We start from the raw sequence: 12,843 nt of genomic DNA on the forward strand, positions 1-12,843 counted from the left end.
TCTACACCAGTCTTGTGGCCTCTCATCCCATATACAGTCATTGCGTTCATTATAGCTCATGTTGACAATATTCTACAGATGTAGGATCTTAATTTGAGCCAGTTTGCTACAGCAGGAAAATAATCCTACAGCAACAGGACATGTGAATTATTATGTGGATTGTGATTAATGGACATTTTGTAGGGGTTGGAAAAAAATTGTGAGGGGAAAATCAGGTTTGAAATGTCAAAGTGGAAATTACAAACTTCAGAAGTCTTTTTAAACCTCAAATACACTTCTGCATTGCAGGATAGTTATTCTGCAACAGGGTGAACAAATTAAGATCCTACATCTGTAGCCTGGGTACCAGATTGTTTCTGTATTCAACAACGCTGCATTGTTCCCTTGCCAAATAAGACCATAACGAAGCAGTTGGCTTAAGCAGACGCAGACCTGTACCCAGCCTGACAATGTTGGAGTTGTTTTAAGTAATCTTTTTCATGTTATGTCGTATTTTTTAAATAATGTCACTGTAGTTCTGTTCTTAGGCTTGACCAATTATTATTGACTAATTACTGACACTAATTTCCCCCTCTTATTACCCGTCTTCCCCTCTCTCTTTCACCCTCTGGTTTCTTTTATTTTGTGTCCAGAACTCTGCGGTGGCCTGTGGGCAGGGGGTGCTGTCTGGAGGAGCACTGTCCCAGGGGGCCGAGGGGCAGCATCTGGCTGAACAGAAGAGGGCACTAGAAGAAGAAGTGGAGGAGATGAGAACACAGCTGGAGACCACCGGCTGCTCCTCCCTAGCCCAGATGAGGTATGTACCGATGCAGTACCCACTCACCTACTTATCTCAGTGTCTCCCTGTGGTACACATTACATTGTCTATACTGTAGCCCTAGCCAAGATCATGTACAACATCTACCTGCAAGAAGCGCAGTCAAAGGCTCACAGTCTGATTGTCATTGCAGCCGTTGTTGTTGTGGTGGTGGTTGTTGTTGTGGTTGTTGTTGTGGTGGTTGAGGTGGTGGTGGTGGTTGTTGTTGTGGTTGTTTTTGTGGTGGTGGTGGTAGTTGTGGTTGTGGTGGTTGTGGATGTGGATGTTGTGGTTGTGGATGTGGTTGTGGTTGTGGTTGTTGTGGTTGTGGATGTGGTTGCTGTGGTTGTGGATGTGGTTGTTAATCCTCTGCTGTGTATTTCTTGCAGGAGAACACTGCAGAGGCTACAACAAGAGAATGAGGTCCTGAAACAGACCCAACGGGGGTTAGAGGGTCTAGGAACTCTGGAGGATTCAACAGACATGTGCCAAGGATGGGGACAGGAGGAGGAGGAGGAGGAGGAGGAGGAGGAGGAGGAGGAGGAGGAAGGAGGAGGTAGAGGAGGGAGGAAGAGAGGAGGAGGAGGAGGAAGAGGAGGAGGCACAACCAGCAGTGGTACCCACCCAGGGAAAGCATGACCCCCCAGCAGTGAGGATGAGAGAGGGGAGGGGGAACAGACAGTATACCAGACCTCACTCCCTAGACCTGGGGACTCTCCTCTACCACCAGCCAAACCATACAGAGAAGGTACACATACACTCCTCTACCCTAAACCAGTCTTTTGCCCGAAATAGTGAAACCTCTCGCTCTCTGTGTCTTTCTCAAGTTTAATCTCTTTCTATCTCTCTCTCTCTCTCTCTCTCTCTCTCTCTCTCTCTCTCTCTCTCGCTCTCGTCTCTCTCTCTCTCTCTCTCTCTCTCTCTCTCTCTCTCTCTCTCTCTCTCTCTCTCTCTCTCTCTCTCTCTCTCTCTCTCTCTCTCTCTCTCTCTCTCTCTCTCTCTCTCTCTCTCTCTCTCTCTCTCTCTCTCTCTCTCTCTCTCTCTCTCTCTCTCTCTCTCTTCTCTCTCTCTCTCTCTCTCTCTCTCTCTCTCTCTCTCTCTCTCTCTCTCTCTCTCTCTCTCTGTCTCTCTCTCTCTCTCTCTCTCTCTCCTCTTGCTCTCTCCCTCCCTCTCTCTCTCTCTGTCTATTTATCTCCCCCTCTCTCCTCATATCTCTGTGTTGGTATAGCTAGAGCAGTCTATGTAGGGCTGATAGTTTATATAAGCATTATGACTGCCTCTGGGCAGCTGCTGCTCCTGGGTTTCAGGCCAAAGAGAGCAGAGGAAAGGAGTGTTCTGTGTTACTGCTGCAATGGTTTTAGGAAATGGGACACAGAGTTACACTCAGGCTTCTTCTTTCTGCTCTATACGTCAATGCTTTGTTTCCATAATGAAAAGAAAGGTGTCCCATCTCCGTTTGCTGCTTCCGTGATCTTTATTTTAGCTAGTGATATAACAACAGTTCAACCATAATGGTCTTTACTAGTCATGTAAAAGCGAATGAGATTAACTTTATTTTCCTTGTCTTGTGCCCTATAGGAGGCTGAGTCTGATGATGTCACCGGCGATGTGGGCGGGTTCTGGCAGCATGTGGAGGCGGGTCTCCGTGAGCAGGCGGTGCGTCTGCGTTCTGATTTGGCGCTGAGCAGACAGGAGAGCAGAGAGTTGCAGGAGAGACTCATGGTGTCTGAGGCCACAGTACATGCACAGGCTGAACAACTCAAAGACTACAGGGAACTACTCAGTGAGTCATCTTACATATGCTGAAACATACATAAATACACACATACACACATACAGATACACAGAACACACACACACAGAACACACACATACACACACATACAGATACACAGAACACACACACACACAGATACACAGAACACACACACACACATACAGATACACAGAACACACACACACACACACACAGAGATACACAGAACACACACACACAGATACACAGAACACACACACACACACACAGAGATACACAGAACACACACACACAGATACACAGAACTCACACACACACACACACCAGTGATGATGCAAGCTTCTCTCTCACTCTCAGCGGAGACATCAGTCGAGCAGGACAGTAAGCAGGTCCAGGTGGACCTGCAGGACCTGGGCTATGAGACGTGTGGTCGTAGTGAGAATGAGGCAGAGAGAGAGGACGCCAGCAGCCCAGGTAACTTAGCTGGGCCTTTCCCTGTCTCACATCTTTTCAATGACATTTTGTTTGATTGAGGGGCTTTATTGGCATGGGAAACGTATGTTAACATTGCCAAAGCAAGTGAAGTAGATAATAAACAAAAGTTAAATAAACAATAAAAAATGTAACAGTAAGCATTACACTCACAGAAGTTCCAAAATAATAAAGACATTACAAATGTCATATTATGTGCAAATAGTTAAGGTACAAAAGGGAAGATAAATAAACATAAATATGGGTTGTATTTACAATGGTGTTTGTTCTTCACTGGTTGCCCTTTTCTTGTGGCAACAGATCACAAATCTTGCTGCTGTGATGGCACACTGTGGTATTTCATCCAGTAGATATGGGAGTTTATCAAAATTGGGTTTGTTTTCAAATTCTTTGTGGGTCTGTGTAATCTGAGGGAAATATGTGTCTCTAATATGGTCATACATTTGGCAGGAGGTTAGGAAGTGCAGCTCAGTTTCCACCTCATTTTGTGGGCAGTGTGCACATAGCCTGTCTTCTCTTGAGAGCCAGGTCTGCCTACGGCGGCCTTTCTCAATAGCAAGGCTATGCTCACTGAGTCTGTACATAGTCAAAGCTTTCCTTAAGTTTGGGTCAGTCACAGTGGTCAGGTATTCTGCCACTGTCTACTCTCTGTTTAGGGCCAAATAGCATTCTAGTTTGCTCATTTTTTTTGTAAATTCTTTCCAATGTGTCAAGTAATTCTCTTTTTGTTTTCTCATGATTCGGTTGGGTCTAACTGTGTTGTTGTTGTCCTGGTGCTCTGTGGGGTCTATTTGTGAACAGAGCCCAGGGACCAGCTTGCTTAGGGGACTCTTTTCCAGGTTCATCTCTCTGTAGGTGATGGCTTTCTTATGGAAGGTTTGCGAATCGCTTCCTTTTAGGTGGTTGTAGAATTTAACGTCTCTTTTCTGGATTTTGATCATTAGCGGGTATCGGCCTAATTCTGCTCTGCATGCATCTTATCTCTCACTCCTATCTCACTCCTGTTGCCTCCCTCACGTTACACCTCTCTGAGAGTGTCACCTCTCACTGTTTCTATTTCACTTGGTCACTTGCGACATCTACTGTACCTAACATCTCACCATACAGTACCTGCATCACCTCTCATCCCCACCTCACCTGTCACTTTAGCTTATCTGTGTCCGGTGTGATGATCTATACAGCTTACTAACCTCTTCCTGTATCTCTCCTCCCCTAGAGTTTGATGATCTGGAGATGTGTACATCACTGAGCCACCGGCAGGACTACGAGTGTGCTGGGGTTTGGTTCCATGGCGATGGGAGTGTGGGCGGAGCTTATGATGAAGGGGAGGAGCCAGGGGCAGGATCCCTACAGCAATTGGTCCTGGACCTGCGTTCTCAGCTGACCCGCTGCCACAAGGTGATTCGTGGGTTGCAGCTACGTGTGCGCTCACTATCCACCACCAGTGACTACGCATCCAGTCTGGAACGCACCCCACGCAAGGTACGTCTGTGATGAGGTGATTTTGAAGGAGTCAGGCGCAGGAGGGTAAATCACAGAATAACAGGATTTATTCTGAACCACAGAGTTACGCAGTATTGCGTAAAAACACTCCAGTGCGCAAAACAGGCGCACTGGAAAATACAAGGCACACAGCGAATATTCCCGGCGATACAGAATACACAGAGCTCCACCGATCTTCTCTCTCCTCCACAATAAACAATCACACACAAAGACATTGGGGGCAGAGGGAATACTTATACAGGTACTAATGAGGGGATATGAACCAGGTGTGTGTAATAAACAAGACAAAACAAATGGAATGATGAGATGAGGAGCGGCAGTGGCTAGAAGGCCGGTGACGACGAACGCTGAAGCCTGCCCGAACAAGGAGAGGAGGCAGCTTCGGAGGAAGTCGTGACAACGTCATATACACGACCAGTCAAAAGTTTGGACACACCTACTCATTCAAGGGTTTTTCTTTATTTTTACTATTTTCTACATTGTAGAATAATAGTGAAGACATCAAAACTATGAAATAACACATATATAATCATGTAGTAACCAAAAAAGTGTTAAACAAATCAAAATATATTTTATATGTGAGATTCGTCAAAGTAGCCACCCTTTGCCTTGATGACAGCTTTGCACACTCTTGGCATTCTCTCAACCAGCTTCATGAAGTAGTCACCTGGAATGCATTTCAATTAACAGGTGTGCCTTCTTAAAAGTTAATTTGTGGAATTTATTTCCTTCTTAATGCATTTGAGCCAATCAGTTGTGTTGTGACAAGGTAGGGGTGGTATACAGAAGATAGCCCTATTTGGTAAATGACCAAGTCCATATTATGGCAAGAACAGCTCAAATAAGCAAAGAGAAACAACAGTCCATCATTACTTTAAGAACTTTTAAAGTTTCTTTAAGTGCAGTCGCAAAAACCATCACGCTCTATGATGAAAGTTGCTCTCATGAGGACCGCCACAGGAAAGGAAGACCCAGAGTTACCTCTGCTGCAGAGGATAAGTTCGTTAGCGTTAACTGCACCTTAGATTGCAGCCCAAATAAATGCTTCACAGAGTTCAAGTAACAGACACATCTCAACATCAACTGTTCAGAGGAGACTGCGTGAATCATGGTCATATTGCTGCAAAGAAACTACTACTAAAGGACACCAATAAGAAGAAGAGACTTGCTTGGGCCAAGAAACACGAGCAATGGACATTAGACCGGTGGAAATCTGTCCTTTGGTCTGATGAGTCCAAATTTGAGATTTTTGGTACCAACCGTTGTGTCTTTGTGAGACGCAGAGTAGGTGAACGGATGATCTCCGCATGTGTTGTTCCCACCTTGAAGACTGGAGGAGGTGTGATGGTGTGGGGGTGCTTTGCTGGTGACACTGTCTGTAATTTATTTAGAATTCAAGGCACACTTAACCAGCATGGCTACCACAGCATTCTGCAGCGATACGCCATCCCATCTGCTTTGCGCTTAGTGGGACTATCATTTGTTTTTCAACAGGACAATGACCCAAAGCACACCTCCAGGCTTTGTAAGGGCTATTTGAGGAAGGAGAGTGATGAAGTGCTGCATCAGATGACCTGGCTCCAAAATCACCCGACCTCAACCCAATTGAGATGGTTTGGGATGAGTCGGACGGCAGAGTAAAGGAAAAGCAGCCAACAAGTGCTCAGCATATGTGGGAACTCCTTCAAGGCTGTTGGAAAAGCATTCCTCATGAAGCTGGTTGAGAGAATGCCAAGAGTGTGCAAAGATGTCATCAAGGCAAAGGGTGGCTACTTTGAAGAATCTCAAATATAAAATATATTTTGATTTGTTTAACACTTTTTTGGTTACTACATGATTCCATGTGTTATTTCATAGTTTTGATGTCTTCACTATTATTCTACAATGTAGAAAATAGTAAAAATAAAGAACAACCCTTGAATGAGTAGGTGTGTCCAACTTTTGATTGGTACTGTACATACAAGGTCTGATTGATTGATTGATTGATTGATTGATTGATAGATAATTGATTGATCAGTTGATTGATCAATAGATTGACTGATGACTTTAGTGCTTGTGCGCTTGTTGGATTATGTGCTACTATGATATTTTCCCTGACTATTTACAGTCCCCTCCTCTCTCCTGTCCATCAGGTGAACTGGGCGTTTGAGGCCTCCCCGGCCCCCAGCGGTGTAGAGGACGATGAGGGTTGGATGTCCGACAGCCTGGGGCCTCGCATGGAACCCAAGCCCAGCCGGGAGCTGCGAGAGCTGGTGTCCCGAGTGGCCTCACTGGAGGCCCAACTCAAGAGCTCCAGGCTGGAGGGGAAAGGAGGGGTGGTAGAGGAGGGGAAGTGTGCTACCTGGCCCGGGTGAGTGGAGAAAGAGAGGAAATAATGATGATAATGACTATGATGATGACTGATACCTATGATAATGACTATGATGATGACTGATACCTATGATAATGACTATGATGATGACTGATAACTATGATAATGACTATGATGATGACTGATAACTATGATTACGATGATGGTAATAATGACTGATAACAATGATAATGACTATGGTGATTACCGATAACAACGATAATAACTATGGAAATGACTGATAACAATGAAAATGGCTATGATGATGGCCGATAACAACGATAATGACTGTGATAATGACCGACAACAATGATAACGACTGTGGTGATGAGCGATAACAACGATAACGACTACGATAATGATTGATAACAATGATAATGGCTATGGTGATGATTGATAACAATGACTATGACGATGACCGATAACAATGATAATGACGATGCTAATGACCAATAACAATGATAATGACTATGATGATGACAGATACTTATGATAATGACTATGATGATGACTGATTACAGAGGTAATGACTATGACGATGGCCGATAACAACAATAATGACTATGACAATGACTGATAACAATGATAATGACTATGACTATGACTGATAACAATGGGAATGACTATGACGATGACTGATATGATGATAATGACTATGATGATGACTGACAGCATTTATAATGAATATGATGATGACTGATAACTATGATAATGACTACGATTATGACTGATAACAATGGTAATGACTATGATTATGACTGATAACTATGATAATGTCGATGATAAATGACTGATAACAATGATAATGACTATGCCAATGACTGATGACAATGGTAATATCTATGGCGATGAATGATAACAACGATAATGACTATGACTGAAAACAATGATAATGACTATGATGATGACCGATAACAACGATAATGACTATGATGATGACCAATAAAAATGATAATGACTATGATGGTGACTGATAACAATGATAATGGCTATGATGATGACTGACTACTACGATAATGACTATGACGATGACTGATAACGGTAAAGACTATGATGATGACCGATTACCACGATAATGACTATGGCCGATAACAATGATAGCGACGATGACTGATAACAACGATAATGACTATGATGATGACTGACAGCTACGATAATGACTGATGATTACTGATAACAACGGTAATGACTACGACTATGACTGATAACAGTGATAATGACTATGACAATGACTGATAACAATGATAATTACTATGACTGATAACAATGGTAATGACTATGACGATGACTGATAGCAATGATAATGGCTATGAATGACTGATAACAATGATGACCACGATGATGACTGACAGCAAAGATAATGACTATTATGATGACCGATAACTATGATAATGACTACGACGATGACCGATAATGATAATGTTGAAGATAATAATGACTGATACCTACGATAATGACTATGCCAATGACTGATGACAATGTTAATGCTATGGCGATGACTGATAACAACGATAATGACTATTACTGAAAACAACGATAATGACTACGATGATGACTGATAACAATGATAATGACTATGATGTTGATTGACAACAATGATAATTCTGATACGTAAAAATTTATGCACACATGACTGTAAGTCACTTTGGACAAAAGCGTCTGCTAAATGGCATATTATTATATTATTATTATGATAATAATGGCTGATAACAATGATAATGACTATGCCGATGGCTGATAACATCGGTAATGACTATGACTGACAACAACGATAATGACTATGCCGATGACCAACAACAACGATAAAGACTATGACTGATAACAACGATAATGACTATGATGATGACTGGCTATTACGATAATAATTACGATGATGACTGATAACAATGGTAATGACTATGACGGTGACTGACTACTATGATAATGGCTATGACGATGACCGACAACAACGATAATGACTACAACGATGACTGACAACAACGATAATGACTACAACTATGACTGATTACTACGATAATGACTATGACGATGACCGACAACAACGGTAATGACTACGATGATGACCGATTACTATGATAACGACTATGACTGAAAACAATGATAATGACTACGACAATGACCGATTACTATGATAATGACTATGACAATGACTGATAACAACGGTAATAACTATGACGATGACTGATAACAACAATAATAACTATGCAATGGCTGATAACAACGATAATGACTATGACAATGACTGACAGCAATGATAATGACAACGACTGTCAACAAGGATAATGACTGTGACGATGACTGACAACAACGATAATGACTACGAAGATGACTGATAACAACGATAATGACTGACGATGTCTGATAACAACGGTAATGACTATGACGATGACCGATAACAATGATAATGACAATGACCGTTAACAACAATACTGACTATGATGACGACTGGTTACTACGATAACGACTACGACGATGACTGATAACAACGATAATGACTACGCCGATGACCGATAACAACGATAATGACTATGACTGATCACAACGATAATGACTATGGTGACGACTGATTACTACGATAATGACTATGGCAATGACAGATAACAACGGTAATGACTATGACTGATAACAACGATAATGACTATGACAATGACTGACAACAACGATAATGACTATGACAATGACTGATAACAACGATAATGACTATGACGATGACCGATAACAACTATAATGCTGATGATGAAGATGGTGTTCTTGGTCTTTCACGTCCTGACCCCTCCCCTTCCTCCATCTCTGCACAGGAAGTACAACACCCTGATCCAGGCTCAGGCCAGGGAGCTGTCCCACCTGCGTCAGAGGATGAGGGAGGGCCGTGGTGTCTGTCACATACTCACACAGCACCTGGGAGACACCACCAAGGTGTGACACTCTGACGATCTCTCCAAAGATTAGGACATTATCCACCACTTTTTGACAGTGATTGAATCAAATGTATTTTATTGATTTAAATTATGTTTTATTGAACTATCAGCTGAATGTAATTGATTGGCCAGGGCTTTGAGGAGCTGCTGCGTGCCAACGACATCGACTACTACATGGGACAGAGCTTCAGAGAGCAGCTGGCACAGAGCATTGCCCTGGCACAACGAATGGGCACCAAGATCAGTGGACGTGAGTGTGGAGAACACACACACAAACGTACGCACAGACAGACACACACATGCACATGCACACACAGACAGACACACACACATTCCCTGATCTTCTGTCCTTCTATCTCACTCTCTCTCCTCCCTTTACTCTCCATTACCCCTCCTTTTCTCTCCTCAGGTGACCGTGCTGAGCTCCATGACGATAAGATGGGCCATGAGCTGCTTGCTTTACGGTGGGGTTTATGTCCTAATGATGTGTAACCATCTGAAAAAAGGTTTTCCCTTGTGTGTGTTTTGGTTTTAGTATCCTTGTGGGACCCATAAGTCCACGGGAACAGATAGTAAAACAAGGAAAAGTGGGGCCATTTTCCCCACAAGGACAAAAGGCTATTTTAGGCTTAGGGGTTAGGTTTAGGGTTATGTTTAGAATTAGGGTTAGGGGTTAGGAGTTATGGTTAGGTCTAGGATTTGGGGCTAAGGTTAGGGTTAGGGTTAAGGTTAGGGTTAGGGATGAAACACACCAAGAATCTCACTGCCGATAGCCTGCCGATTGGAACTTATCACAGTGGGAGGCCTGTGAACAAAAGTGTGCTAAAACAAAAGTGGTACCTGCTGCGTGCTGAACCGGTAGCAACGAACCTACCGATTCTACTTGTAGAATCGCAATACTCGTCAGTGGCCAACAACTTGAACTTGAGCCACTCAGAGAGCACGACCCCCACATGGGGGAGCCAACAAAAAAAATATGAAAAAGAGGGCATTTTCTCTGTACATCCACAGATGAGCCAGTCACACTTCATATGCAATGTAGGCTATGGGATGGTTGCTAGCTAAGTGCACAGATGCAATGCACACAACAATAAATACTTCCTCCAAGCTAGCTAATCACTGTAGCTAGTATTGACATTAAAATGAAATCACAATGGATTAGCTAGTTGAAACAGCTACCTGTGTTAGCTGCCAAGTTAGTGCAGTGTCCTTAGCTAGTTAGCTAGCTATGTTGTGCTAGCTAGCGAATATGTCAACGTTAGCTAGCTAAACATTGGACTGGCACTAGCAGTATGGGATTATGGAGAGTGAATTAAATTGTTTCTTCGTCATCTTACTAGGTAGTTATCTAGCTGTGGCCATCTGGTTAGTATCAACAAGGGCTTTCTACAAAATAGCAACATTAGCACAGATAGCTTGGAATCTAGACCATAAGCAATACTCACGGATATGCATTGCCAAACAATGCTACTGCCACCTTCTGGTTGAGTGGCAGACGACTTCCAAGGTCTTTGCTGTGTGAACACAAAAGAGATTGACTGCCGACACTGTTCAGAGGTGCTAAGTACTGTCGGCAGGCAAACGTTTGACAATACTACCGGTGTGTCTGAGATTTTAAAGGTTAGGTTTTGCATTAGGGGTTAGAGAAAATAGGATTTTGAGTGGGAATCAATTGTTTGGTCCCCACAAGGATAGTAAAACAAACGTGTGTGTGTGTTTGTTTGTGTGTGTATTAGGTGACCTACCTGTTGTACCTCTGCCAGGGGTAGAGATCATTAGTCAGAGCCTCTGGCAGGGGTAGAGGTCAACAGTCAGAGCCTCTGCCAGGGGTAGAGATCATTAGTCAGAGCCTCTGGCAGGGGTAGAGGTCAACAGTCAGAGCCTCTGCCAGGGGTAGAGATCATTAGTCAGAGCCTCTGCCAGGGGTAGAGGTCATTAGTCAGAGCCTCTGCCAGGGGTAGAGGTCAACAGTCAGAGCCTCTGCCAGGGGTAGAGGTCAACAGTCAGAGCCTCTGCCAGGGGTAGAGGTCATTAGTCAGAGCCTCTGGCAGGGGTAGAGATCATTAGTCAGAGCCTCTGGCAGGGGTAGAGGTCAACAGTCAGAGCCTCTGCCAGGGGTAGAGATCATTAGTCAGAGCCTCTGCCAGGGGTAGAGGTCATTAGTCAGAGCCTCTGCCAGGGGTAGAGGTCAACAGTCAGAGCCTCTGCCAGGGGTAGAGGTCAACAGTCAGAGCCTCTGCCAGGGGTAGAGGTCATTAGTCAGAGCCTCTGGCAGGGGTAGGGGTCAACAGTCAGAGCCTCTGGCAGGGGTAGAGGTCATTAGTCAGAGCCTCTGGCAGGGGTAGGGGTCAACAGTCAGAGCCTCTGGCAGGGGTAGAGGTCATTAGTCAGAGCCTCTGGCAGGGGTAGGGGTCAACAGTCAGAGCCTCTGCCAGGGGTAGAGGTCATTAGTCAGAGCCTCTGGCAGGGGTAGGGGTCAACAGTCAGAGCCTCTGGCAGGGGTAGAGGTCAACAGTCAGAGCCTCTGGCAGGGGTAGAGGTCAACAGTCAGAGCCTCTGGCAGGGGTAGAGGTCAACAGTCAGAGCCTCTGGCAGGGGTAGAGGTCAACATTCAGAGCCTATGGCAGGGGTAGAGGTCAACAGTCAGAGCCTCTGCCAGACATGTGTGTTTCACCTGCACATGCTTAGTCATTACAAGTCACATGCTCACATGAATAATCATATATTTTTTTTATGTCTGTCTTCAGAGGACGAAAGTACATTTTTGTTTTTACAGCTATTTTGTTAAATATGCATTTTACATACATTTATCATGTGAATAATCTTGCTTATGTTATAGGAACATTAAGGTTTCCTCTGTTTTCCCATGGTTCACTTCCATGGGTTGTGTATTTTCAAGAAGTTAATTTAGTACTATAGATACAGATTTTCAATCTACCTACAATGTGCTTAGAGATTATGTTTAATGAGAAGAACATGTTTATAACTAGCATGGGAGTGAGCCAGTCTGTTTTTCTTTTATACAATG

At 43.7% G+C, this 12,843-nt stretch overlaps 1 protein-coding gene across 1 annotated transcript in view; it reads left to right on the forward strand.

Moving 5' to 3' along the window:
• Positions 1-632: 632 nt before the first annotated feature.
• The window catches only part of LOC311125109 (myomegalin-like), a gene marked incomplete at both ends in the record, with an annotated part of 28,747 nt that continues 16,536 nt past the window's right edge, over positions 633-12,843 (forward strand). Inside the window, 10 exons of the mRNA XM_084199180.1 lie at positions 633-796; positions 1,186-1,352; positions 1,408-1,544; positions 2,375-2,579; positions 2,910-3,026; positions 4,261-4,526; positions 6,680-6,897; positions 9,696-9,813; positions 9,948-10,065; positions 10,225-10,279. Coding sequence (XP_084055306.1) covers positions 633-796; positions 1,186-1,352; positions 1,408-1,544; positions 2,375-2,579; positions 2,910-3,026; positions 4,261-4,526; positions 6,680-6,897; positions 9,696-9,813; positions 9,948-10,065; positions 10,225-10,279 — 1,565 coding nt within the window. The remainder of the gene's footprint in view (positions 797-1,185; positions 1,353-1,407; positions 1,545-2,374; positions 2,580-2,909; positions 3,027-4,260; positions 4,527-6,679; positions 6,898-9,695; positions 9,814-9,947; positions 10,066-10,224; positions 10,280-12,843) is intronic.

The sequence above is a fragment of the Coregonus lavaretus genome (assembly GCF_964263955.1).
Source record: "Coregonus lavaretus genome assembly, contig: HAP1_SCAFFOLD_5125, whole genome shotgun sequence".
In the NCBI taxonomy this organism is placed as follows: domain Eukaryota; kingdom Metazoa; phylum Chordata; class Actinopteri; order Salmoniformes; family Salmonidae; genus Coregonus; species Coregonus lavaretus.